Consider the following 26,842-nt stretch of genomic DNA (forward strand, 5'->3'; position numbering starts at 1 on the left):
ACAGGACTGATAAAACACTTAAGAATAGACTGACGGCATTAAACCCATTGAATTCATGATACTCTGCTCAAACTGTAATGAATGGCACTCTGCCAGCACTGTAAACTGTTCCGCACCCCCTTCTCTACCAGCCCATTTAGGTTTGACATGTGACCTGACAGATCTCTGCCTGCCACCGCTCTACCAGCCCAGCACAGCCCATCACAGCACAGCCACCTCGCCTTGCTACAGTATCCTCGTGGCCTGGTACCTCTCACGTCCAGACTCACCATCTAGGCGATCACTCATAGACTTAATAAGTTGACGAATTTCGAAGTGGTCGTGGAGCTTAACATCATGATAGCCCTTCAAGTAGCAGACGACAGCACAGCGCGGCACACCTTTCCGTCATTGAAATCATTCCTGCTTGGGGTGCCTGGCAGTTAGTTTAGGCGAGTGAAGGGACACTTTCCTTCCTTGCCTATCGAACCGCTCGATAATCACCGCCCCCGGCTTCTACCGTGAACACGTACAAGGACACACGGGAGAAGGTATCGTACGGACACCCCCACCGTTCAACTCGTGGTTAGTTGGCCTGTAGAGGGAGAGGAGCGGGAAATGCATGTGAGATGAACGCCTCTTTCCCGAGCCGACGCAAGGTCGTGCAAGAAACAATGCTCGCCATGTACTAGTAGGATTGCAGGGGCGATCCAGAGCATTCACTGGACCTACCTGTAGTATATTATTACCTACTATGTACGTACGGAGTACATGCAGAAGCAAAGGCCATGAAAAAGGGGAAGCCTCGCCCGAACCAAACCAGTCTAACCCCAAACTCTGACGCTGCGGCATTTGATTGGTCGCTGGCCGCAAAGAACAGCTAGGCGTTTTCAGGAAATCATGGCTGAAAAGGCAATAGCGGGAAATACCATGCCGCAACATGCAACAACTAAAAGTACTAGTATTTCAACCCTCTACACGCACCGCCAGCGATGTACTCCTGATAAGAGACACTGCCGGGGGCGGCTTACCATATCTGTCGCCGATTGAGGCTCAGGAAGAGAGTGATTTCTCTTTCAAGGCGCCCAGACGAGACACCTGGTCATGCGCTGACGTTTCGAGGGCTCCAGCTTCTCTGAATATCTGACCAATTGTCGGGTTTCTCGAAGAGTCTCAACTGTGTCGTGTCTATCCTGCAAGGGAAGCTGTGATAGCGATGGATCCTGGGTACGCATTTGCACCGTAGCTCACCACTTCCTCTTGGGTGTACGAGTCTTGAGCCACCTTTGGAGGCTCACGGATCAGTACATCCTTAGACAACAATTCTTCGAGTACAACAGTAGAATGGGTTAAGCTCAAATGCAGGTGAATCATCCGTTATTGTTGATGAAGCGTCGCTGCCATTCGTACCATCTTCTGACAGGTACCGCACAAGCGGGTACATAAGAGTCTGTATAGTCTCCGGCTCTTCTTCCAATATCCGAGCAGAGGCATCAACTTCCCGGGCGGTCGGTGTTGTGTCGTGTGCGTATATATTCTGGAAACGATAGGTATGGTACAGATCACCCGTATGCTCCCTGTTCTCATCTGCGTAGGCTAACAGATGATACAAGGCTCCAAATACCGTCTTTGGATCTGGCTCGGTGTGCGGCGGGGTCGTTTCAAGATCAAAGCATACGCGGTCGGCCAGGCGTGTACTCACGGATCTCAAGGACTCCCAACGCGCAGCCACGATGCAAGACCAGTACAGTATCGGTTTGGGATAGTACGGTCGGTGAAGTCCCAGTGTCAATGCCATACGGCAAGCGGAAGCTGTCATCATGGACTGCTGAGAGAATCTCGGCGAGGCCAGCATCAGCAGAATGGATTGCAATGTTGACACTGTAGGGAGTGACAGCAGCTCATAGGCGTCAAAGCACTGATGAATGGACTGAGCGATATCTTCAACCAGCGTATGTGCCCTGGCGCCAGCAAGGTGAGCCGATACAAGACACACTGACCGGAGCAAAAGCGGAGAAGTGTAGGGCTCCTGATTGAGATCTTCTTCCAGAACAAGTGGCCAGTGAGGCGCAATCACTGAGAAGTACCTTTGAAACACGGTCAGATAATAGCAGCTTCACTTTTTCCTGGATAAGGACGTACCTGTCGAGAAGAGTGGCTATAACGGCTGAAGCCGCCAAAGGAAGGTCGACTTTCCACGGCACCTCCCTTCCATCCTGATCATTACGAATGACTTGATTTGAGGCTGATTGCTGGTCTTGGTCAAATACACATTCCGAGCCCTTTGATGCGCAGGTTCGACAGGGAAACCCGCCTTCGCAACTTTGCGACTCTGTTAGAGAGCAGTCCTGTCCTCGACGTCTGATCTTTTCCTGAACTTACCGTCGCTTGGATGCCCGACATTGTTGGCAGGCTCTCCCTGTTCTCAAGCGCTTCACTCGTTCTTTCTCCATGATACTAGTATGGCAAGCGCACCGACGCCGACGTAAATAGGCGAACAATGTGGGCGGTGGTGGGCAGAACGGATTCTGGGATTAAAGTCTGTGTAGGCGTGGCTGTACTTCCCGGGCCCTGCCAGAATTCCCGCCTGCCTATAACCTCACTAGCCCCAAGCAAGAACAGGCCACTAGGCATAGGGGCGTTCCTTATCTACATGTGCCCTGTACAGTACTCAGTACTCGGTACCTAGGTTATTAGCCACTGCATTTACAGGTACAAGTACTCGTTACATATCACCGTCCGCATCAGCTGACCTTTCGAGCATTGTGAACCCGCCATCAACCTCTGCTAATTCCATCCCATCTTCCTTTCCACATGTACCCAGCTGCATCATCCACGATTCTTACCGCGACTAGTTCTCGCTCTCGACCTTATGGCAAACCAAATTTGCGACAACTGCCGCAGGTATGTCAAGTGGAATCACCTTGAAATAGCACTGTGCTGAACGCGTCTTCCCAGACTTAGGTTGAAATGCCAGTTCGAACATCCTCCATATTTTACTCTCTGCTGCTCTCGATGTAGACAGTACAGCCTTCGCTGCGACTTCGACGGCATTCCTTGGCCAGCACGGGCTCAGCGCACTTTCATGTCTTCCACGCCCAAAGGCTTTTCTCGAAAAGTGTATTGGGGCCCTTCTAGCAATGCCGGTGGGCATCCCATGGACCTACATACGCCAAAGGAACCTCCTCCCGAGCCAGCCATGCTACAGGCCCGCTATCTCCTCAAGTCTACTGCCATTACGACAGCCGATGAGACTACAGCACTGGACATCAGCCCGAATGTCAAGGAGCATCTCTATCTCGTCTTCTTCGAGCACATACAGCCAGTATTCCCTGTCGTCACCCACACAAGTCTACAAGATTTTCCCGTCACGCCCCTTCTCGAAAGCGTTATCCTCGGCATAGCAGCACGCCATCATCTCGCCATTGCTTCTTGGAGAGACTACGTCCACATACAGAAAGTGATTGCCCATGAGCTGAAGAGCCTCTTCAGTACACGGCAACGATATCAGCCCAGGATTCAAACTGTGCAAGCTCTTCTGCTCGCGTTGACTAAGTTTGAACTCGTCACACAGGGTCACGGCGACATTATGTCCATAGGATTAAGACTTGGACTCCTCTGCAAGATGGCTAGGGACTTGGGCCTAGACAAGACCTCGGCTGTGATAACTGATGGCGAAATTCTGAACGACACCTTATGGAGAGCATGCCTGTTTCAAGACGCGATCATTTCCGCTATGATGGGACAGCCTCTCAATATCACCGTCTCGTCCGCAAGACTTGGAAAGGTGCAAAGCGACTCTAGGGTCTCAGAAGGCAGATTTTTTGGTGACGCTGTGGAGGCTTCTCACTGTCTCCGATCACTGCTAAGAACGGTCTATGCAAGCAGACCTATTGATGCAGACATTATCCAGAACTGCGAGCAAGTCGTTCAACAGATACACCGCTACGGGACAGACCTGAGTTTTGAACAAAGCCACTACTCTAAAAGCGAATACCGAGCGCTTTGCATGTTACACCATAACAACCGCCTCCTTTTTGTACTCGGACTTGCCGCCCTGACAAACACATCAAGTCATTCCAAAGAGCTCTCCCTTATTTTGGCACAAGAAGCAGCTTCAACTATTCCAGAAGCCTGTCAGACACTTACGTGGTTCAGCATTGAATTTTATCTCGACATGGCTTCTCGATTCAATCAGCTACTATACTGCGCTTCAAGGGCCTTGATGCTTGTCGTGGATGTCCTCCTTGAGGCTCGGAGGACACACAACTCTTCCAAGGAGTTTATCCGAGAGCTGGAGAATGCCGTCTCATTGGCCACCTCGTTGAAGAACTTTCTACTCAAAGACACGTCATGGGGTGCCCACTGGTCTCAAGGACATACACTTGCAGCCGTGCTTGCTCGCCTTCACCAGACGGACTCTCCACGTCGACATATACCAGTTGAGGTGAAGAACGTCATGCGTCTTCAAACAATTGACCAAGGAGACATTCACAACACCGAAGCCATGGACGTTCCGCGAGATGTAGATGACGTCTTCTACAGTGAAGAATTTCTCAACAACGTGCTCTTCAACTCTACAGACTGGGATTCCGTACTGATGCAATACGAAGAGAGTTATCCTCAGCCCGCATGGTGATCTGGATTCAGGAGTCTGAGACATTGCTTATCTGAGATTTTTGGCTATTGCGACATTGAAAGGTGGTATAGGGCTAACCTGCATCAATACCGGCCTTCATCTCAAGCGACTTTGGTATCCTCGGTATGGATTGCCACGACTTCTTTCGTGTCCTCGTTGAGCTCAGCGGTGGTGATTACGCCATGTCTTGCATACTCGACGTGGCCACGGCATTGGTAAGTGCTAAATTCCTTCACAGACACCCCCTAGTGTATTGTCAGTGAACTACCAGACACAAGCGTTCATCGACACTCACATTCAAAAACAGCTCATCAAGCTGTTCAAGAGAACGACCTTTGGTCTCTGGGAGGAAGAACAAAGCCCAGACGAACCCAAGCAAGCAAGTTACCCCGAAAATGAATCCGACCTAGGCCCCATGTTAGGAAACACAATACAGGATGTCGGGGTGGGCACACCTTTGCACCAAGGTTGGCAGCTGTTGGGTTAATCAAATAAGGCAGTACCACGGCTATAAGGAGAGTGCCAGCCCATGAAACTGCAGAGCCCAGAGCCTGTGTGCGGGAGCGCATCACGTTGGACCCAGTTTCCGATGCAACGATCCACGCGACTGGGCCCCAAGACCATGTGAAAAAGAAGGCATACAGGCAGCTAAAAGCCACCAGACATCTTGCAGCAGCGATACTGTTGGGAGCAACGGTTCCGACGATCGCGAAAGTGAACATACATATGGTTTCAGCAGCAGCGCCCCAAAGGAGAATGGTCCTTCTACCAAGAAAATGAACGGACGGAAACATGACAATGATCCCGGCGAGCTGACAGACTTGGGAGATGATACTGACAACAAAGGCGTTTGAGATGCCCGATACCGAGTAGAAGTATGTCCCGTACCTATGTCCATGTAAGCATCTAGTTGCTCCACGACACAAGGCCCGTCATGATATGCTTACCCGTTGATGAAGCTGATGCCTGACAACACTTGCCACAAGAGTAGTCCACAGGCGATATGGGTGCGGCGTCTGTCACTGCCTCGGAAGGCATCCAAAAAGGAGCCGGAACCTTCAAGCTCCTTCTCGAGCCTGATGTGTTTGGCGATGTCGTCTACGTCAGCATGTATTTGATGCTCCGGATATGTCTTTCCACGAAGTCGCCTGATGGACCTGGCGCTTTCTTCCACCTTGCCGACTGAGAGAAGCCAGCCTGATGCGAGGTCAGCTAAATCACCAGCCAGCAAATTCAAAGGTACTTACGGGGACTTTCCGGAAAGAAGGCGGCAAACACAATCAGGATGGTGGGGAAGACGAGCTGCGTGATTAGGGGAATTCTATATGCCCATCTTGTTGACATATTGTAAGTTCCTTGGTTGATACAAGACCCTATGAGTTGACCGATGTTGATACCAGTCTGGTACAGAGCAATCATCATGCCGCGTATTTGTGTTGGGGCAACTTCAGCTTGATAAATCGGAACGAAGCTGATACACACTCAGATATTAGCTGTCCGCTGGTAAAAGTCGAGAGCGACATTCAGTAAAATTGGGAAGCCTGGCAATTGCGCTCAACAGGGGGAACAAGTCTCACTTCGACGCATAGCCAATACCAGCTGTCCAGATATGTTAGTCAACTTGCGCAATTGGTCAGAGGAAGCCCTACCTCCGGCAAAGAAACGGCCAAGGAGTAAACCCCATACGTGAGGGACCGAGATCTGAAAAACAACACCAACGACGGCGACAACTCCCATCCATATCAGACCAACTCTTCGACCATATCTCGTGCCGATGGCGCCTGCCGAGATGGATGCAAGTATGGCTCCGACAAGTAATACGGCATTCAGCGAGGTCTGTATTTTCGTTCGGATGTTGTACGAGTTCGTGGGTTCGTCGAAATATCCGTAGTCCTTCAGGAAGCTTTTTGTTGTCAGCACTGCAACACCCTACAGAGCATGAGACGCTAACCTGACCATGGCCTGGAAGCCGCCAAGTTCGCCAGAGTCGATGCCAAAGAGAAGAGACCCGCACATCACAAAGCAGCATATCAAGATGGTCCTGATTCTGCTGCCCGAGGGGGCCGCCATGGCATCTGCGGTTTCTGTGGTGCTCATTGTCGAAGTTGAGGTAAGGACTCGGACTCGTTCCAATTTTCTGTGGAACTCTCGAGTCTGGGGATGCCCCGGCTTTTATGCTGCGACCTATGCGAGCAATCGATCGACCAGGAGAATTGTGAGTATTTAGACCTACTGACTGCGGCTCGTCGGCGGTGAGCCGCAATATTTTGACCACTCCCGTCCGCTTCCCCAGTTCTTACCCCATCCTAACCGTTTGGCCACGCCCTTTATGGGAAGGCAAGTGCTCGCTTGACCATCTTGGGATTCTTAGCTCAAGCCTCACGGTATATCGCCGACGAACCGCAGAGTGTTTACCAATGACAATTACTTTCTCAGAACCGAGTCGTTTTACCGACTGCCACGAGTGTGGTGCGTCCGGTGATGTTGAGTTCCTGCGACACTGCCGTCCTGGTTGCGGTTCACCGCCGGCGAGCCGCGACCCATTCAGAGTCCTACCGGACTGTCCACCATTCCAAGTACACTATACATTTGAGTGTGTGTACTCTCTGTGGTGAGTACCGCAACCACCAAGTGATGAATTCTTTCTTCTGTAGCCCTTCTTGTTCTACGTCGATGCGAACAATATCCGAGGCGGATTCCCTCTTTTTCTCTTCCCCAGCCCTCGGGACATCTATCGACAGGAAGTGCCAAACATGGAGAACATATCACTTGACAACTTCAGAGAGAATTTCGGCTTCTGGGTCGAGAATCTACATATCAATGGTTTCATATCGAAACAAGGTGTGGCCAACTTTCTGGGCATTCCCTACGCCCAATTCCCTGCTCGATTCCGAACCGCCAGGCGAACCGACCTTGGTCTCCTCCATGGACAGCTAGATGCGTCACGATATGGGCCACGCTGCCCACAGAAGACCGACAACATTCACCCAATGATGCATCACATGTTTGAGAAACTGTCAATGTCTCAGAGATGCGAAGAGACCACTTGCTTGCATCTCAACATATATGCTCCACCTCAGTGTGTAGGTTCCGCAAGTCACCCAAAATTGCCGGTTTTTGCGTGGATACACGGGGGAGGTTTCAATAACGGGGACAACACGACCGAATTTAGTACGTCCCAGTAGCTTGAATCTCCAACTCAGTATACCTGTGTGCTAACTTCGACACTTAGATGGTAATCACCTTGTGAGAAGGTCAATGGATATAGGAATGCCCATCATTGTTGTGACTCTCAATTACCGTCTGAACGTTTTCGGCTTTTTGACCTCGAAAGAGCTTATAGAAGAAGCAAAATCTCTCGACGAGGTTCCGGTTCTGAATCAGGGCCTCAATGACCAACGCATTGGCCTTGAGTGGATCCAAAGGTCTATCCATCATTTTGGGGGAGATGCCTCAAAGGTCACCCTGTCTGGCGAGTCCGCTGGAGCTGCATCGATCTTTTGCCACTTGAGAGGTGGCCACGAGCTGTTTCATCAAGCATTGATTCAGTCGAGCCCCAGGCCTCGTTTGAGAACGCTTGGAGAAGCACAAACTGCATTTGATCAACTTGCCAAATTAGCAGGTCTAGCAACACATGCGACAAGCACTGAAAAACTGGCTACCTTGCGAGCCTTGTCCGCAGATCGACTTCTTGAACTGTTCGACGGCAGTGTCTCACTGCCTATTGAGGACCCCAACTTGTTTGAGCATGGATCACAGCATGGTGAAAGCCAGTCAGCAGTCTCGTGGAGCCACATACCTAAATGGTGTTCGAGGATCATCATGGGCCATACCAAAGATGAGGCAGCACTCTTTCTTACCCCGTTCCAGAATTTGCCAGATACAACCCTTGTCGAGTATGTACGCGATCTTGCACCGGAAATCGCGGATGGCGCTCTGTGCTCCGATGGCAAAAGCGCTTTACAGGCTCTCACTGAGTGGGCGACTGAGGAGACATTCATCCACCCCACAATTGAGCTGCTTTCAGAAGCCGCTAAGCACGGCACCACAGTATATGCCTATGAAATCTCGGTCGTTGACCCTTTCCCAGGCCCGCTCCATGGGTACTCGTGGCACTCGTTTGGGGTACCGTTGACCTTCTGTGAACCTCCGGGACGAGTCCACTCTCGCATCAGTGCGACGCAGGATAAAATGTCCAAGGCGTACACCGGCTTCCTCCATGGTTTTGAGCCCTGGGAATCGTTTAATGTCGGAAGGAGAAAGATGTGCTGGAACGGGGAGGAGACGCTCTTGGTGGACACTTCGATTGGGGGAAAAGGGAAAGAGGATAACATGTTGAACCGGTCATGCAGGACATCTGCGGAGACGGGGCTGGGGATTATCGCGGCGGCACTGAAGATGCAGACTTCCTAGCCAGAATACGAGTTGGGCGTTGTATTGCTTGTACTCGACAAGGGTTGGTTCCTTTGCAGTGTGACGCTAACTATTCATTCGATCTTCACATTTTCCAGACGCTTTTTGCCCATATGTATATGCATGACAGCCAGACTGTTCCTTGGTAGGTCTTGACGTCGAGGAAGCAGCAAGGGGGGGGGTGTCCATATCCCCAAGACCTGTCAAAACCCAGGCCCATTCGACTGCCCTACAGTGTTGTTCATCAAACTCCATGTCACTACCTCTGGAACCGCCGTACCGGTCACGTCTTCCTGGCCGACGTGCAGAGGCATGACTTTGGCCTCCCCCCAGGGCATGACCCGCGTAGCGCTGTGCTGTCAATAGACGAAAATTGGAGAAAGCCGTTCCTCGTCGGTGTCGTCTGTGATGTCGCAGTATGGCGAACTCTGCTCATTCAGAATTAATCCATAACGCCCTTAATTTTTCTCTGCGCCGGGTATCAGACGAAAGGCGACGAGACTCTACTCGTGGGCTCCTTGGATAAATCCGAGATGCTCGAACTGGGTCTATTCTCGAATCGAGGCAGACTCTGTGATTTCCACCTCAGTCTGACTACCTTGGCACTCGGTGTCATCTCTCTCTACCTTTCATAAATCCTCTGGGGGAGAACCTGTCCATACATACAGGGAGAGGAAAGAGAAAGGACCAGTGAGCGAGAAATTGAATCATTCCACTGCCCCTCCCCCTCGCCTCAGAAAGACTATGGGTCTATGATCGCCACTATTCATCAACAATGTAGCAATTTATTCGCGCTCTACAGGGTGAAGGTATAAGGTGCGAGGATGACATTAACAACCGCAGCCTTGTCTGTGCAGTCTGATCAATGCTGAGCCGAAGTTGAGCCGGGCACTGATGTTGGCGAGTTGGGCATCGAAGGAGGAGGCAATGACAATGCTTCTCGATCAGTCGCACAGCTTCGGATTCTTCCGTTTCCCTGGACTTTTGTCGACATAGGTTGACATGTCTCCTATAGCCAGCCACGGTACAGGTATTCCCCGGGCGAGAAGGCGGACAATTACTTCGGGGCTGGTGAAAAGTTGAATTTATTTCAATATCTCCGGCCAAAAAAAAAAAACAATAATCTCCCCAAAAAATATAGAAATTAACGACCGTCGAGTAGATTGAGCCACCACAAACTCCTCTCAGCCTGCACTGCTCCTGCGATGGCAGTCTACACGTGCACAGGCATCCAGAGTATGTCGAAAGAGATGGTGTTGGACGATCCCTCTCCGTCCGGCCCAGGAATGTTTTATTCAAAGACTGGATACACATGTGCATGCACACTGACCAGCCATGCATGAAAGGAAGTGCCCCCCGGCATATCCGGAACCAGACCTGCAGCGAACCACGTCTGAATTTTCAAACAGCCTCCTGAAAAGAGACAAGGCACATGACACGAAATGTGCTAGTGGACGAACCAAACAAGGAGACTTCGAACCAGATGTTGAACATTGCCCGGCGAGCCTGAAGCGGGTTGTGTGGTCGACTCGATTCGTCTCGGAAAGTCGCAACAGCAGGGCGGATGAGGGTTGCTGCCTGAACTGGCAGTTTTCCACTGACCAATACCGATATCCTTACGGAGTACGTAGTCGGGGCAAGATATCTGAGGAAATCTCGTAGGCTGCCCGGGAACCCGAAAGCTGTCGCCATGCCTCTCTGCCTTGGGAGGATCTATCTACCACGCTACTCACCGTCTCCATACCTGCTGGGCGTGCGGGATCTGCGCTTGACTTCCGGGCCATATGTACATGGAGGGCACGAACCCAGTGTTCCGGATTGTGAGAAGGACATTCATTGTTCAAGGGCAGCCGAGGGAATGCGTCTTAAGTACGTAGCATCACGGTGTCACTCAGATCACTCCTTAAGCGTCCGTCTCTTCTTCACGGATGTTGAATCTGGCGGAGAATGCACGGCAGAGGAAGCAAAACACCTCTGGTTGGACTTTGAGCTTAGACACGAGTCCCTTTGCCCAACGTGAAGTATATTAGTCGCTAGGACCACAGGTCTTCCTGCCTAGCGATGAGCCAGTGGAAGAGCTCGGTATGACCGACCGTGCAGGAGGACGAGAGTGCTTGGTGGATCCTTTCCTCGGGTGTCGTAAAGTGTAGCAACAGTATTTATTCGAGGGAGGCGTATTGCGAGGTATGGCCTTGTTTCACGAGCCGAGCGCAAAAGAACACAAGCAATCAGGTTTTGTTACTCATGGATTTGACGATTTGACCGCGCATCCGGAACAGGTGCGCTGAGTGCCTGTCGGGTGCCTATCGTCCCTGCTCAAATGCATCTGGCAAACAAAGAGTGCTGTATTTTCGGGTTTTGTACAATCCATCCCATGGAGGCTACCGCCCAATGAAGACTTTGCGACAACCAGGAGATTATGCCAAAAGCATCTTCCGTGGATCTTCTATGTATTCCTACAATCCATGTTAGAGAGACAACAATAAGCGAATGGAATTCACCAAGCTCACCTTAATCTTCACCAAGAACGTGACCGCTTCTCTTCCATCAAGCAAACGATGATCGTACGTGAGCGCGAGGTACATCATCTGGGCAAGGTCAGTCTCTGGTGCTCGCCACCGAAAGTTGAACTCACTGGTCTGATCTCTATTTTGCCGTTGACGACCACCGCTCTCTCTTTGATGGCATGCAGGCCGAGGACAGCGGTTTGAGGCAGGTTGATGATGGGGGTACCCATCATTGACCCGAAGACGCCGCCGTTGCTGATGGTATAGGTACCTCCCGCCATATCTTCAATGGTGAGCTTTCCATCACGAGCCTGCGTGCCGGGTTAGCAGTAGATTCATCCACCTGGTGATTATCATTTTACCTTCTTGCCTAAATCCGCAATGGCTTTCTCGATCTCAACCATCTCCATACTCTCGGCATTTCGAACCACAGGAGTCACCAGGCCCTTAGGTGTAGCCACCGCAACACTGATATCCACGAAATCTCGGTACACTATGGTGTCGCCACCACCTGGACCTTCGATAGAAGCATTGACGGTGGGCACTTCCCTCATGGCCAGAATGCTGGCCTTTGCGAAAGCGCTCATGAAGCCAAGTTTGACGCCGGTGTTCTTCAAAATCTCATCCTTGTACTTCTTCCGGAATTCCATAATGTTGGACATGTCCACCTCATTGAATGTGGTCAATGATGCCGCGGTGTTTTGGGACTGCTTGAGACGCTCCGCGATTCTCAGACGCATTCGGTTCATTTTGACCTGGGCAAAGTTAGCTTTTGTCGGAAAGATATCGCCATAGCCGCTTTACCCTGTTTTCGTTCCTCGTGCCCTTACCAAATGGCGACTCAATTCCGGCTTTGGATTCATCAGGTTTCTTTTCCTCTTTAGGTGGTGGAGGAGGCTTCTTCTCTTCCTTTGGCGGAGCGGGCTTTTCCTCTTTTTTCGGCGGTGGAGGTGGCTCTTCCTTCTTCGGCTCGGGGTGCGAGCTTGTGGGCTGTTCCTCCGAAGCAGGTGCCTTGGGCTCTTCCTTTGCTTCTTTAGCACCTCCGCCACCTCCACTGCTTGGTTCAAGCTTTGCAATTTCCTGTCCGACAGTTACAGTGTCTCCCTCGCTGACGAGAAATTCTTTTATTGTGCCAGCTTCGGGTGCATTGACGGAGACATCGATCTTGTCTGTCTCGATGGACGCAATTTCCTCGTCCTGCTCGACATAATCACCCACTTGTTTTGAGAAGCTGCTGAGGGTACCTTCGGAAATCGATTCGGCCATCTGAGGCACTTTCACAATTGTTTCGTAGTGAGTGGGAGAGGTACTGAATTGCTGATACCTCGAGAGGGAGGCATATGTTGGCACAATAGACGGTCGCAAGCTCGGGATGCAGGGTTGTCGAGACGCAGGTTTCGATCTTAGAACGCTGAAGGTGCGGGTACGTAGAGACGGGCCGCATTTTGGGAGTGCAAGCGCAGAGCCCAAGGCTGGCGTCCGTCGAAGCCGCAGAGAGGCCATGCTGGAACTTGGTCTGGCGACCGTGCTACAACAAGGCAAGGAGGGCAGTCGATGCTCCCGAGAGCGAAGGAGCTCAAGGCTGTAGCATGCGAGGCGGATGCACCGCCAGTTTGGACAGAAGAGAATGAGAGGAAGTGGAAAAACAAAGCCCTTTCTTTTTATATGCTGTTCCCTCGGAAAGAATGAGTCGGGAGGATGGGCTTCTGAGTTTGTAAACCGGAAGGGAAAGCTCTTTCAGAGCTCTAATTGGGCTGTCCTGGGCACACGCACTGACACTGACGTCCGATGCAAAAGTCGCGCAGGCCAAGTTGGGTGCTCCACTCTGCCAGTGGAATTGCGTCCCGGGAGAGCAACGAGAACCGGCAAAGAGCTTCGACGCCAAGCCTGCGAAGGTGCGACTGCAACTCCAATCGACTCATCTCAATTACAGATTCACCCGAAGCCTCCAACAAGACGCCTAGCTGTCGACCGAAGCACAGAAGTGGCGGGTGGAAAACTGGGTAAAGCAGCTGGATGTCCATGACCGCTCTGTGATAACCGGCTTTCTTTTCTTGATTGAGAGAGTGTCGGGGAAGATCCTAGTGCTGTTCAGCATGGCGTCGCTCAGTCCTCATGTCAAGGCTGTCCGGTAAGTGCCTCGAAGAAAAGAAACCCGCACACTGTTTGCCAACTTGCTCATTCAATCCTGATTAGAGGTCTCTATCGACGGTCGCTGAAGCTTGCCCTTGACTGGGCTGTACAACGAAACCTCTGGCGTGGACAAGCAGTGTATATCCGCTCACTTTTCGACGCGAACAAAAACATTACAGACCCGAGGCAACAAAGAGTACGCTGATACCTTCTTCATTCACACTGGATCTAGTGCCGGATACATGGAGCACATTGTTGACCTGTGGCGAAACTAGATACTCTTCAACGAGACAGAGAAGCTGCTGGAGAAATGGAAACATCCCGACCCTTACAGACCACCAACTGCTCCGGGAGGTGAGAATTTCCACAAGACCCATTCAATGCAGTCGCTCATCCGTCGTGTTTACAGGCTCGAAATATGAACGGAATCTGCCTGCTCCGGACTTGCCTCCACCTTCAAGAGAGTTCGTCAAGAGGTTATGAGGTGGTCTTGAGGTTTCACGGATGCAAGGGGGAAGTTGTACATACTGTCACAAAGATTTGGAGAAGAAAGTAGTTTTCCGCAGACACTGGCTTGCGAGAAGGGCTAGAGTGCTCAAGAGAGCCTCATCTCTCGAAATCTGCGTTGACTCCGTTTCTTGAGAACTGAGCCTCTGGAAGCATTGTGCAATCCAGCCAATTCAGTCTTCTTGGTAGGCTGGCCACGCTGCCATTACTCTGTTAGGCTTGATTTCCAGATCGGTTCGTCGTGGGCCTGGACCTTAATATTCAGACCCGTTGGCATCCAGCTTTCTGTTTAGTTTGTGTGAGATTTCTGCGTCCATCTGTCATGTTAATATCTTGCTACCCAACCCCGAGTCTGCCTTTCGACCATCTGCACTCATTTAGAAAGGAAACTGAGCAGAAATAAGTTACGAATTGCCATGAGTTTGGATCATTGAATTCGCTGTCTAATGATCACCGTTCGCAAAGCCATTTGCTTTGCCTTTCGCATATCTCATGCCCCACCTTGCATTCCTATCCATGTTCGTGATGATAGTAGGCATGCCATGAGCATAATGTACACAACCCTACCATCCGATGATAAAGCACAAACTCTGAAAAAAAGGCCTGTGAAACCTGGCCAGCCCAACCCCTGAAACCCCGCGTTGTGATCGCATTTGTCGTGAAACTCCCATTCCAAAACCCAGTTCAGAAATAATTCGCAGAATGAGCTTACAGCTCTTGGCTGGGATTCTTGCCCTTGGCAGTCTTCTTTGGCAGCAAGTCTGTAGCAGTCAGCATCATGTATATATTGCACAATGGTGATGGACATACTCTGGTGAATGTTGGGCAAAACACCACCTTGGGCGATCGTGACATGTCCAAGCAGTTTGTTCAACTCCTCATCGTTTCGGATGGCCAATTGAAGATGACGCGGGATGATACGGGTCTTCTTGTTGTCACGAGCAGCGTTGCCGGCAAGTTCGAGGATTTCAGCGGCAAGGTACTCAAGCACAGCAGCGAGGTAGACGGGAGCACCGGCACCAACACGCTGAGCGTAGTTGCCCTTTCGCAGGAGACGGTGAACACGACCGACGGGGAACGCAAGGCCCGCCTTTGAGGATCGGCTGCGACAGAATTAGCATGATTCAATATGAAGAGCGACTTGGAGTGATATGAACAAGCCCAGGCCATGGATGAGCATGGCATGAGAATCCAACGTGATATCACAAAGATGAAAAGGATGGCAACTTACGATTGAGCGCTCTTGGAGCCAGAGGCTTTGCCACCAGATTTTCCGCCAGTCATTTTGATTGAGGGTGAATGAGATTGGATTTGGAAGTTGGAATTAGTTTGTGAGATGGAATGGATGCTGGTGCAAATGCGCGATGGAAGCTTGGGTTGACGATGGATGAGGGAGAGAAGGAGACGGGGATGGAAGGTGGGAGGGAAGGGGCAGTTATAAAGGCATGAGAATAGGCGGCGACGGGAGTGGTGGGCAGTTGAGTCGCGCCTCCAGATCAACCTTGGAGAAAGTTGTGATGAGAGGGTGCAGCGGGCAGCGGGAGACGACGCCAAAGGAGGGCGTTGGATCACGCTGCCGGGGTTCGGCCAATGGCGGCGCGAGGATGCGACTGATCCAAAACGACTTTTCTGACGAGTTTGACAATACCGGTCTGCATTACATTGCGTTACCATATCTTTCCGCCAAGAAGACTGATCCTGCATTGTGACTGGCTCAAAAATTGGCAAAATCGACACAATAACAATACGCTGGGAAAATCGCGCAATCTGTTACCTGGCGTGCTGGATCAACCCCCGAACCAGCAGCTGCCTGCGACTGCCACTTCGCATCAACCCGCGCCCTCCCTCTCGCACTTACGCCTGGTATAAGAGTCGCCGTCACCCACCTTTCACACCTCCATCCTTCCTTCCCTCTTCATCCATCCATCACTCATCACGCTCATACTCTTCCATCAACCAATTCCATCTCGCATACTACTTCCATCTATCGTCGCTTTTTGCGCAATCAAATTCACCACCAGAAATGGCTCCAAAAGCTGCTGAGAAGAAACCCACCACTGGCGGCAAGGCCCCAGCTGGAAAGGCTCCCGCTGCCGAGAAGAAAGAAGCTGGCAAGAAGACCGCCGCCGCCCCATCTGGTGACAAAAAGAAGCGAGGCAAGACGCGAAAGGAAACCTATTCTTCTTACATCTACAAAGGTAAGATTCCAATTTCTCAAACTTTGGGTCCATTTTTCGCATCTCATACTGACGCGTTTTAGTCCTCAAGCAAGTCCACCCTGACACTGGTATTTCCAACCGCGCCATGTCCATCTTGAACTCTTTCGTCAATGGTAAGTTGAACCGTGCCTTTCAAGTTGTACTATGTTCTAACTTTGGTCTAAGATATCTTCGAGCGTGTCGCCACTGAAGCCTCCAAACTTGCTGCCTACAACAAGAAGTCCACAATCTCCTCCCGAGAGATTCAAACATCCGTCAGACTGATCCTGCCTGGCGAACTTGCCAAGCATGCTGTGTCTGAGGGCACTAAGGCCGTCACCAAGTACTCTTCTCAAAGCAAGTAATTGGTTTCGATAAATTCGTGGGGGTACTTGGTTCTTGGTTGGCTTTTGCGTGTGTCTTTTCTGCAAATGGGGTTGTGGGCACAAACGGAACAATGGTGTTGACACGGGTTTTTGATCAACACATTACGATGCGTCATGGGAACTGGGGATTATTGACAATGTGATGAGCTGTCAACGGTCATGCTTGCTCACCGACAGCAATCATGCTTTACGAGTCTCTACAGAGAGAAGCTTTCGCGCTATGTACAATATTCGCCACGCTGAAGCATGAAGTTTCAGATATTCCAGCTTCATGGACTGGATTGTGAGACATTCGAATTGAAAGCATGAAACCAATCGTTCCGTCTTTGGTCCCTTTTTTGCGCTGCGTTAGGGGTAATTTGGCCGCCCCAAATCTTTTTTTATGGGTTTGTGTCTGGGACTGGATTGTTTTGGTACGCGTTCTATGGGGGATTGCGCGCTAGAGGTGCCACAGGTATTTGAACATTGAACCACGTGAACATAAACAACAGGACTGTTGCCAACGTCTCCCAGAAATGCGAGAAGCTCAAGTCCCAGGCAATGTTCGCCGATACGGGCAGACTTACTTCCCTTCCCAAGTATGAGTATGAGTATGGCAGAATGGGTTCGAATACCGACCAGCAACACCGACGACGAGACTGAAGAGGACACTTTCGCCGTCTTGTCTCTCGCATAATCTTTGACCTTTGCCCCATTCCCCCTTGCCAAAAATGATCCACAAACTCCAAAGCCCCCCCCCCCTCCCCGGACAGTCGTTAGCCGTACTGGGTATTAGTAGTTGTACCCTTCTCACGCGTAGCATAGCATCGTACTCGTCGTCCCGCAGACACATCTTCCTGTGGTCAGGGAACCTTGATCGTATCTTCCCTTCGCGCAAGCTCGTCAACGTAGGGAGGATCCCTCCCAACATCGCCGCCAACATGCATTGTATTACTCTCCCCTTCTTCGGCTTCGCGGTCGACTTTGATTCCATCCTCGTCTGCCTCGCGCTCACGGTTGGCTTGTTCATTCTCCTTGCCCGTGACAGTAACAGTCTCATCATCCTCGTCCTCGTCATCAAAGGTCTGCACCTCGTCCACTGCCTCTTTCCTCTCTTTTGTCTCCCCAGGCACCGGCGGCTCCTTGTCAAAAACCGACACAATCGCCTTCCCCTTGACCTCCTTTATTCTCCTCTTCCAATCCTCCCAATCTTGCTCGTCCTTGATGAGAAAGCCGATAAGCATAGATGGATCCATCTCACTTATCCTCAACCCACGGAGACGGCGCGTGTGGCATGTAGAGATCTCTTCGTCGGTGTAATCGTTGGGGTCTGTGTGATGTTGCAGGGCAGGGCGGGTCTCATGCGGGTCGAGGTAGAAGAAGAGGTCACCCTGACAGCCGATAAAGTAGTGTGATGAGGATGGACGGCCGCCTGCAATGCCAATTGACTGAGGGTATGTGAGACTATTTCTGAGGGCTTCGTGGTAGACAGGTGTAATTCTGTCCAGCCCTAGTCTTATTCCCAGAAGTATCAATGTAGGTCTGATGGTGAAATCCGTAGCAGAGGCGCGTGCAATGCTGCGAAACTTATCTTCATAAACTTCGCTCGCGGATGGTGTCACGTAGACTCGTAACCCTGCGGCAGCGCACTCGGCAGACAGTTCTTTGATGCAGGAAGCTGTTGCAGAGGGGCCGAACCATTGGCCCGGGTGTTTACCGCAGGCGGAAGCGCCGTGTTGGACGAAGCGGTGAATGGAGAAAGGAGCGAGTGGGGAGTCGGCAAAGAGCGAAAGGATGGAAGCTTCGCTTTGTGTTTGAGCTGAGGAAGGGAATTTCAGGGAATAATCGCTTGAGGGAGGAGGAGACGACGTGCGATTGGTATAGGTGTGAGGCCGTCGCCAATTCCGCCCTAGATGGAGCATGACGAGCGCATTTGCCAGAAGAGATTGTCCCGACCGGATCATACATCCCCAGCCCGTGTCGCTGCTGAAGCCATCCCTCTCGGTAAAATTGCGTAGGCGAACGGACAGGGACAAGGATACGTTGGAGCCGGGCTCCTGTGAACGAGGGATGGGCGTGAAGTTGGAACGGTAGGTCATCCATATCCGCGATTCGAAGTCGTCGAGAAATGTAATGGGCCATCCTCGATCGGAAGGGTCGTTCGATAAGGAAGGAAGGTTATTTCCGCCCGTCACATGCTGAGCATCGTCAAAACTACTTGTGTTCTGTGCTTGAGGTTCATAAGGCTGCTGCTGTGTAGGTTCATCTGCCGTGGACGACAGAGCACTAGCATCAGAAGGGTCACGCGAATCTGACGAAGACTCGACTTCGACCACATCGTCGTGATCCGTAATTGTAACTGGCTTAGGCGGTGCGGCCTGATACTCCTTTCCCAACAGCCATATAGAGGTGCCGGACATGTCATCGTACTTTGGTGGAGGGTCATAGAAGTAGCGCACAAAGCGCTTAACATCGACGCCATTCATGACGCTTTGGGCCTGGAAAGGGATGGTGGGGAGAGGGATGCTCTGAAGGCCAGAGGATATTGCATATAGGAGAGCACCAAATGGAGTGAGCGCTTGAGGAAACCGGCTCGTTAGTTGCACCAGGGTCAGAGAGTCATCGTCCTTCTGCCTAGACGCAGGTAGGACCAGTGACAAGTCTAGTGGTTTGGAGGTGTGCCGGGTTGCAAACAGAACTCTGAGGGGTTCCAGGTTGTCGACGTCGGTCTAGGCCGGGAGCTCTTGCAAGGGACGTTTTCTTGCTTGGACAATACTAACGATAGTATATGCTATAGCGAAGCAGGGCCTGAGATTGTAGCGTGGACGTGGGAGTAGGAACATACAATGAGGAGCGAAGTGACGTTCACCGCAGTCAAGGCGCAGGCAAACGGCGGTGGGTGGTGGTGGCAGCCCGGCGGATGTCAGCCTTGCTAGCCTTGCCTGGGAGGCATCACCAGGCTTGATTTGGGGGTGGAGTCGTTTATCCAAGCACCTTGGGGGCCACCAAGGGCCACCAGGGCGGTGCGCGAAGCGTGACTGGTGGAATTTGCGGGTGCGTTTTACGATCGTCACTCAAGCCAGCACTGCACCCGGCACACCCTGCACACCCCCAATTCTTCTCAAAGCATCGAAACATGACTCTTCATCTTTATTCATGATTCACGACAGCATTTGCTGAATAGCTTGTGAATATTCACTTTACTGTATTTCTACCCTGCCTGCTCTACGCTATCCACTTTTTTGGTAACCATCTTCACCTCAAGTCTGCCGTCGGAAGAGGGGCAACCCCGCCCATCATGGGTGCTCGCCAACGAGCGCAAGCCCGAAGGAAAGGCAATGGGGGGCAGCAGAATCACTCACCCTCGCCATGGAGACACGGCCATTCGAATTCCTCTAACAAAGGTAGGTCGAGAGCGAAACTCTTTGCCTTTGCCTTCGGGTCCTGACGAGATTTTCCAGTGCCCAATGCCCAACACCGTGGTCTTCTGCAGGACTGGCAAGACTTCTCAGACTCAAGTTCTCCCTATCCTCACAACACCGTGTTGAGCATGACTCAGACGGCTAGAAACACCGAGCGTCATGCTATGTCGTGGGGATCTACACGACTCAGGGAACAGAGAATCACTTTTATCAGTGCGGGAGATCTAAAGCAAGAAGACATAGATGCAGTGGCAAAAGAGAACAATCAATCCCAGAAAGAAGCAACGTCCTCTGAACAGCCATCGGACAAGCAAGCGGGAGTTGAGGAGGCTCAACCACGTGTATCAGAGAGCGAGCAATCATCTATTCATAATGATCCCCTAGTCGAATTGACCGGACAAAGGCCTCTCGCAAAAAGAGACTCACTTTCATCGCAATCCTCTGAAGAGATCCTTTTTACCGGGCGACAGAACCCTGCACCGAAGCCTCCCACTAAAGCCTTCCCTCCCAGCTCAGAGCCTACAATTCCTCCCGAACCTAGATCTATGAAAGCGAAGCCTCCACCTCAAAGCTCTCTCCCCACCGCTGGTACCCCCACTCGCGAGTCCAGCTCGTCTGGTTTCGACAAATTCAGCAATATCTTGCCTCCACGTCGGAACAAAACTTTCGATCGCCACGGTCGTCCTCGAGGTCGACAAGAGAGCCTTCGAAGAAGAGAAGAGGAAGAAGCCATCATTAATGATTACATTGCAAATCTAGCAGTTGACGACGACGATGACAGTGACGAGGACAAAATCCCTGAAAATAACCACACGGTCAAGACGGGGAGAAGAACTGAACATTTTCGATTCTTTGATGGCGCTACTGAGCAAAAAGTCCATTTGCGACCCAACAAAACCAGGACCCCTGCAAAAGGATCTAACGACGTCGACCAAGCCATCGATTGGAACTCTACCGATCTGCAAGATTTCGATGACTTCAGCACCACCGACGAGGAGGTTGTTGAAGTTAGCCATGTTCTACGATATCGCACACGTCCGAGCGGTCCACAGTACCTCGTGAGCCCACTTGGCAAAGACACTGGTGATCCTCGCTGGGTCCCACATGGAAGGCTGAACTCGGCCTCTGCTGTCGAGGAGATCCGTATCTTTGAGGAAATACGGGCCATGAAAATCCAAGACACTACAGGAGACTCGACGGACTCGGATTCCTCAGACACGGACGAACTTTTGGATGATCTTCATGATGAAATAGAATCCGAAAATGAGGAAAACGACCGCATCTTAGATCGTACCGCGCGGATGACAGACGAGCAGATTGCCCGAGCATTGGCAAAGCAAGAAGAGTTGGGTATGGGTGGCGACGAGCTGCTCTTATTCGACGGCCAAATTGATGAAGTTGACGAGATTGATGACGACGGTGACGAGTTTGCAGCCGGTGATGGGTTCATCGCTTTTTCCTCGAAGAAGCACATTTCCAGCCGCACCAAGTCAAAGAGAAACAGACGCGAGCGTGACAGTTTCCCCTCTGCAACGGCTTTCGCTGATGCCCTTGATCAGGATCCATACGGGGCTTTTGACATTATGGATTTTGACCGACCCAGTCTCCGACCTAAGAAAAAGGGACGCAAGTCGGACTTGCCCTTCGACCTCGGTGTCGAGGATGAGGAACTTGCTGAGCGTCTTCGTAACACCTGGAACAAGGACCGGGAAAAGAAGGCAGCCCGCAAGCGCGAGAAGTTACAGGAGCGCGAGGCTGCTCTTCTAGAAGCATCTGAACGCAGTCACCCTGTCGCCATCAAAGCAGAAATCCGACAGTTTTTGATTGAGGAAGTCACGACGCTGAAATTGGCGCCTATGGATGCTGCAACTCGGGCCTCAGTCCATCGGCTTGCCAAGTCGCTCAAGTTGCAGTCAAAATCTGAGGGCAAGGATGGCCACGGTATAGGGCGCTACCCTATCTTGACCAAGGGGCCGCATACTCCCCGGTACACGATTGATACAGTTTGGGAGATCGACGCTTTGATGAGCCTCAGAAAGTTCTTCCCAAGGACAAGAATCAGTGCCTACGACGCGCGCGGTACACCAAGATCTAGCACCGCGAAAACCAGGAGAGGGGGTGGTGGAGCCGCGTCTGGTGCCACGTACATGAACGGGGACGTTGTAGGAGCGTCTGCGCCAGAGATCGGTGCGGACAATAAGGGTCGGGCGATGCTGGAGAAAATGGGCTGGGTAGAAGGCGTGGGATTGGGCGCCATTGGAAACAAAGGCAGTCTCGAAGCTATTAAGCATGTCGTGAAGACCACAAGGGCTGGGCTAGGCTAACCTGCTGGTCGGTTGGTCGACTGTTGGATTTCAATGTCCAAGCTTGTGCTGGCAGGTATCGGTGAATCTGTTTCATTTTGTCTGTCCACCCGGCCCGCATGTGGAGAGTATCCTGCAAGAGTCTTTGCGTGGTGTTTGGGCTCGAGGAAGATAGCTGGTCTGGATGTACCGAGTCCGGAAGCCTAGCGCATCAGCGGTATTAATTAGCAACACCAGCCAACCAAGCAGCTTTGAATACGGCTGCCTGCCATTTTCAGAAGGAGTCCAATTCCAACCCACCCATGCCATGGCATTGAACTTTAGATTTGCAAACAGCTGAAGCTTCAGCTGTCGTAAGGTAGGTAGGGTATAAAGGAAGCCTTAGAGGCCTCAGAAGCATGGCGTCCTCCCAGGATCCATTGTTACGCATCAGCACATCGGTATTGACCTTCCACAATGAACGTCGTGATTGTCGGCGCTGGCATCGCTGGCCTCTCGTCAGCGTTGGCTCTCACCAAATGGCTTCCCGACAAACCACACATTACCATTATTGAAATTCGCCCACGGCCCTCAACAATCGGCGGCGCCGTTGGACTGACACCGAATGCCCTGCGCTGCCTGCATCACCTTGGAGCCCTACCACAGATTCGAGTAAGGGACTTGGGGATCGAGATAGATAAGATTGAACTGTTCACCATTTACACGGGCGCCAGACTCGGTGACATTAACTTCACCGGCGACAACGGTGTCGGAGTTGGCGAACCCGCATTCAAGGGACTCAGAATCCTACGCGCAGACCTGGTGCAGTCACTCACTGAGGCCGTCAAAGCACTCGACAACGTTGGGCTGGAGTATGGCTGCAAACCAGCCCAGATTGTCGAAACTGGCAGCCAGGTAACTGTTGTTCTGGATGATGGTCGAACACTAAGCGCGGATTTGGTTCTCGGGTGTGATGGGATTCATTCATTTGTCAGAACCAGCCTCGTCGACCCTGAGAGAAAACCGCTGTACACCGGCATAGTCGCAGTATTCGGGTTTGCAGACCTGCAGGAAGGAGCAACAGTTCCATGGAAAGACACAGGATTGTGCCAGTCACAGCGCGGCAGTCTCATGACCACCTACTACGAGCCGACTAGGAAGAAGCAATTCGTGGCAGCTATCACCGAGAAGAAAGATGTCGAGTCAAGGGAAGGTTGGCTGGCCCGCGGCGCTGAACAAGAGAGGATTAAGCAGGACGTCAAAACTCGATTTGGTGGCAGTGCCATCGGATTCCTCGAACCCCTCCTCGCGGCAACAGATCATTGGACTCTCTATCCTGTCTACAAGCTCGCTCCAAGGGGCAATTGGTGCTTGAAACGCACGGTGCTACTGGGGGATGCCGCACATGCAATGCCGCCGCAAGGCGAAAGTACAGCGTATGCTCTGGAGGACGCCATCTTGTTTGCTCGTGCCATGGAATCCAAGTTTGATAGTGGACCGGACGAAGTCTTCCGCACATATCAGAAAGTCAGGCGGGCAAATATCGACAAGGCCTACGAAGAAGCCGCTTTTGGCTGGGGGACACAGAAAGATTGTGGCTGGTTCACATTCTTGCTGAGGAGTTGGCTGACGAGGGCCTATTTGTGGTGGACCGCCTCTGCGAGGGAAAGAAGATACAGCGAAGACGTTGCGACCATGGTTTTGGATTAATGTGCTACTCACCCGTCATGAAATATCGATACGAAGTCAAAGGCAAATGAGCAACCTGTTCATGAAACCAACGGCAGAAAATTTACACCATGTACATCAACTGCGGGCCCTTCCATCTCGCGAAAGCAGAGTCTCGACTCATCAGACCGTCTTGATGTGGACTAGAACCAGCATTGGGGTGCGCATGGGGACTTTGTTTCATGCGGAGAGGGGTTCCCTTTACAATTCTGCGCCTAATATCTCCCATTCCCTGTGCTTCGATTGATGATATCTTCCAGACTATCCCCGACGTGGTCCAGGTTATCGCCCAGATTATCGTCGAGCTCGGACGCGGGCAGGATCGAGTCTCAGGATAGTTTTGACTGTGGCTTCAGGGGATTGGTGGATCTGGCTGCCAGATCTCGCCTGTCCAAATTCGCATCTGGGATCTCAGCCTTGGGCCCGTGGGGCTGCGAGATGCGCGGAGTAGTACAGGGGTTCAATATTTCGGGACAGGGATTCTATGCATCCGTGAGATTTAAGGACAGATCAGCAGTGCACCTTTTCAAATTCAAATTCAACCGCCTCAATCTCTCGGAGGCCGGCACGAGGCTTGCTCAGATTACAATGGGCCCTGCTGGTATGGTCCACCATGGTGCTGAGGCGAGCTACTATCTGGGAGACATGCTGCCACAACGCCTTCGCTTGGGATCAAAACAACTTCAGATTTCAGCACAACATCCCGACCCTGGCTATTGCGGGGGCATGGCTGGATAATATAATTTAACACGATACCAGGGATGGGATCATATTTAATAATATGCTGGTCTCCCATTCTGCTCTCGGATTCTTCAAACTGACAGCAGCCTGCCGTTCTTTACACTCGTCGATCGAGGTCCATTCATTTCTTCTCTGGTTTCTCACGCTGTGTCCTTTCTCTGTCACCTGTTTCAGAAGCTTGAAGGAGTCCTCGATATTTGCGAATCAAGGAAAATGCGTCAATCAATCGTCACTTCCTTCCTTCTCCCGTGTATCTTTCTCGCCTGCCCTTCAGCGAGCTCTTCGACCTCACAAGCCCCGTGGGGACAATGTATGTAGACATCTGAAGCCTCGTCAATCTAACGTCCTCACTCTCATCAGGTGGCGGTATCAATTGGACCGGTAGTACGACTTGTGTATCAGGCTGGACCTGCATCGAGCAGAACCCTTATTATTCCCAGTGCCTGCAAGCCAGCAACACCCCATCTCCTCCTCAACCGGCAACTTCTTCACCACCAGTCGTTCAACCAGTCTCGCCTAGCCCGTCGCCGTCCAGCAGCCCAACAAGTGCTAGCAAGCCAACAACTTCCACCAGCCCGGCCTCCAGCGGTGGAGGCCTGACTTACAAGGCATCGTTCACTCACTACGGTTCCGGCGACAGCTTTGGCTCGCCCAACTGCAATACCAATACGGCCGCCTGCTTCTTCTATACCTCTCCCGGCTTCAGCGCAGCCGTGTCTCAAAACCTCTACGGCGCTGGACCTGGCCAGGGTCAAGGTCCTGCTTGTGGCACATGCTGGAAGCTAGTCGGGGAGACGGACTCGTCCGGCAACACCCTCAGCAATGTCGGAACGACCATCGTGGTCATGGTCAACAACCTCTGCCCGGCCGCCGGCAACCCGCTGTGCGCCCAGAACGGTCTATCAGGCACCAATCAGTACGGGGCCAACGTCAACTTTGATCTCTGCAGTGACAGCGGTGCCTCCGAGGCGTTTTTTGGGAATAGCGGCGTAGGTCTTGCCGTTGGCACGGCCACGCAGGTTGATTGTTCAGAGTGGTCTGGAACCGTCGTGCATTAGACGGGCAGGCCTTAGATGCTATACCGAATGTGCTGCCAACTTCTGTTGACGATGTTATTCCAGTTAAATCTCAGCTTTAAACAGTCATGGCTGTTTCATTCTTCGGAACGTGGCATTGGAGGACACCAGACCGTGGTGCCCGTTCCCTGGGCTATTTATTATCACTTGGAGCTTTCCTGTCGATTCACCTCCTCTCTGTCCTCTTCCCTTCTACGACTGCCCGGGAGCGACGTGTACAGATAGGTGTACACGGGAATGACTGAAAAGTCATGCCAGACTTTGGCTGATTCCGAGAGTCCCTGGCGAGTGGCTTGCTTTCCTGGAGTATTAATATGTGCTTGAGTTGACAAGGCTGTATTCGGCCGATGCACAGCGTTTTGTCGACACCGTCGGTGAAATGAGGGACAGAACCTCTGCAGCGTCGTCCTTTCCCCCTTTTTCGTCCGTCTCGCCGCTACACTCCTCGATTAGAGCTTACGAGCAGACCTTCGCTGCCTGAGGCACTCCCCTGTGTCCCTGGATTCGATGCAGGAAGTCTAATTGCTCTGTTCCACTAATAAGAGGCGAATGTTGAGGTCGTGGCGAGTCGGATTTCCTGTTTGGCCTTGTCGACATATGCAAATATATATATGTGTACACACGTATATACACGTCCCATCGAGCCATGGGTGCTGGACGGCGTGAGTACGTACATGTGCTCTTTTTCACACTGTTAAACGTCCAGCATACAAAGTGGTCTCGTCCTCGAGTTGCCACACACGGTCGGCGGTTGCAGGTGCTTTTGATAGTACCTATCGGCGGGGGAAAAAATCAAGTTTATTATTTTTTTTTGGAAATTCCTGTTTTTCCCTATAATTTTCTTCACTGTCT

The 26,842-nt window shown here is 51.7% G+C and overlaps 12 protein-coding genes across 12 annotated transcripts; 7 read left to right on the forward strand and 5 right to left on the reverse strand.

Moving 5' to 3' along the window:
* Nucleotides 1-1,291: 1,291 nt before the first annotated feature.
* On the reverse strand, nt 1,292-2,382 carry A1O5_02986 (uncharacterized protein; the record flags this gene model as incomplete). The annotated part of the gene is made up of 3 exons (XM_007743599.1): nt 1,292-2,066; nt 2,122-2,231; nt 2,362-2,382. The coding sequence occupies 3 exons, from the start codon at nt 2,380-2,382 to the stop codon at nt 1,292-1,294; spliced, it is 906 nt and encodes a 301-aa protein (XP_007741789.1).
* Nucleotides 2,383-3,136: 754 nt separating this feature from the next.
* A1O5_02987 (uncharacterized protein) lies at nt 3,137-4,618 on the forward strand (the record flags this gene model as incomplete). The annotated part of the gene is made up of 1 exon (XM_007743600.1): nt 3,137-4,618. The coding sequence occupies one exon, from the start codon at nt 3,137-3,139 to the stop codon at nt 4,616-4,618; it is 1,482 nt and encodes a 493-aa protein (XP_007741790.1).
* Nucleotides 4,619-4,719: 101 nt separating this feature from the next.
* Nucleotides 4,720-6,715, reverse strand: A1O5_02988 (uncharacterized protein; the record flags this gene model as incomplete). Its single annotated transcript, XM_007743601.1, has 8 exons — nt 4,720-4,863; nt 4,914-5,024; nt 5,074-5,506; nt 5,566-5,815; nt 5,866-6,089; nt 6,196-6,217; nt 6,268-6,521; nt 6,570-6,715. The coding sequence occupies 8 exons, from the start codon at nt 6,713-6,715 to the stop codon at nt 4,720-4,722; spliced, it is 1,584 nt and encodes a 527-aa protein (XP_007741791.1).
* A 656-nt stretch (nt 6,716-7,371) lies between these two features.
* Nucleotides 7,372-9,031, forward strand: A1O5_02989 (uncharacterized protein; the record flags this gene model as incomplete). Its single annotated transcript, XM_007743602.1, has 2 exons — nt 7,372-7,789; nt 7,851-9,031. 2 exons carry the CDS (start codon nt 7,372-7,374, stop codon nt 9,029-9,031), a joined length of 1,599 nt encoding a protein of 532 aa, XP_007741792.1.
* Nucleotides 9,032-11,448: 2,417 nt separating this feature from the next.
* On the reverse strand, nt 11,449-12,804 carry A1O5_02990 (dihydrolipoyllysine-residue succinyltransferase, E2 component; the record flags this gene model as incomplete). Its single annotated transcript, XM_007743603.1, has 5 exons — nt 11,449-11,487; nt 11,542-11,619; nt 11,667-11,849; nt 11,901-12,293; nt 12,343-12,804. The coding sequence occupies 5 exons, from the start codon at nt 12,802-12,804 to the stop codon at nt 11,449-11,451; spliced, it is 1,155 nt and encodes a 384-aa protein (XP_007741793.1).
* An 830-nt stretch (nt 12,805-13,634) lies between these two features.
* A1O5_02991 (NADH dehydrogenase (ubiquinone) 1 beta subcomplex 9) lies at nt 13,635-14,154 on the forward strand (the record flags this gene model as incomplete). The annotated part of the gene is made up of 4 exons (XM_007743604.1): nt 13,635-13,669; nt 13,735-13,867; nt 13,947-14,025; nt 14,081-14,154. The coding sequence occupies 4 exons, from the start codon at nt 13,635-13,637 to the stop codon at nt 14,152-14,154; spliced, it is 321 nt and encodes a 106-aa protein (XP_007741794.1).
* A 732-nt stretch (nt 14,155-14,886) lies between these two features.
* On the reverse strand, nt 14,887-15,462 carry A1O5_02992 (histone H2A; the record flags this gene model as incomplete). Its single annotated transcript, XM_007743605.1, has 3 exons — nt 14,887-14,939; nt 14,989-15,281; nt 15,410-15,462. 3 exons carry the CDS (start codon nt 15,460-15,462, stop codon nt 14,887-14,889), a joined length of 399 nt encoding a protein of 132 aa, XP_007741795.1.
* Nucleotides 15,463-16,201: 739 nt separating this feature from the next.
* On the forward strand, nt 16,202-16,741 carry A1O5_02993 (histone H2B; the record flags this gene model as incomplete). Its single annotated transcript, XM_007743606.1, has 3 exons — nt 16,202-16,376; nt 16,439-16,510; nt 16,563-16,741. 3 exons carry the CDS (start codon nt 16,202-16,204, stop codon nt 16,739-16,741), a joined length of 426 nt encoding a protein of 141 aa, XP_007741796.1.
* Nucleotides 16,742-17,604: 863 nt separating this feature from the next.
* Nucleotides 17,605-19,227, reverse strand: A1O5_02994 (uncharacterized protein; the record flags this gene model as incomplete). The annotated part of the gene is made up of 1 exon (XM_007743607.1): nt 17,605-19,227. The coding sequence occupies one exon, from the start codon at nt 19,225-19,227 to the stop codon at nt 17,605-17,607; it is 1,623 nt and encodes a 540-aa protein (XP_007741797.1).
* Nucleotides 19,228-20,039: 812 nt separating this feature from the next.
* A1O5_02995 (uncharacterized protein) lies at nt 20,040-22,487 on the forward strand (the record flags this gene model as incomplete). The annotated part of the gene is made up of 2 exons (XM_007743608.1): nt 20,040-20,145; nt 20,203-22,487. The coding sequence occupies 2 exons, from the start codon at nt 20,040-20,042 to the stop codon at nt 22,485-22,487; spliced, it is 2,391 nt and encodes a 796-aa protein (XP_007741798.1).
* Nucleotides 22,488-22,922: 435 nt separating this feature from the next.
* On the forward strand, nt 22,923-24,155 carry A1O5_02996 (uncharacterized protein; the record flags this gene model as incomplete). Its single annotated transcript, XM_007743609.1, has 1 exon — nt 22,923-24,155. One exon carries the CDS (start codon nt 22,923-22,925, stop codon nt 24,153-24,155), a length of 1,233 nt encoding a protein of 410 aa, XP_007741799.1.
* A 972-nt stretch (nt 24,156-25,127) lies between these two features.
* A1O5_02997 (uncharacterized protein) lies at nt 25,128-25,972 on the forward strand (the record flags this gene model as incomplete). The annotated part of the gene is made up of 2 exons (XM_007743610.1): nt 25,128-25,224; nt 25,275-25,972. 2 exons carry the CDS (start codon nt 25,128-25,130, stop codon nt 25,970-25,972), a joined length of 795 nt encoding a protein of 264 aa, XP_007741800.1.
* Nucleotides 25,973-26,842: the final 870 nt, after the last annotated feature.

Source organism: Cladophialophora psammophila, assembly GCF_000585535.1.
Source record: "Cladophialophora psammophila CBS 110553 chromosome Unknown aczJe-supercont1.4, whole genome shotgun sequence".
Taxonomy (NCBI): domain Eukaryota; kingdom Fungi; phylum Ascomycota; class Eurotiomycetes; order Chaetothyriales; family Herpotrichiellaceae; genus Cladophialophora; species Cladophialophora psammophila.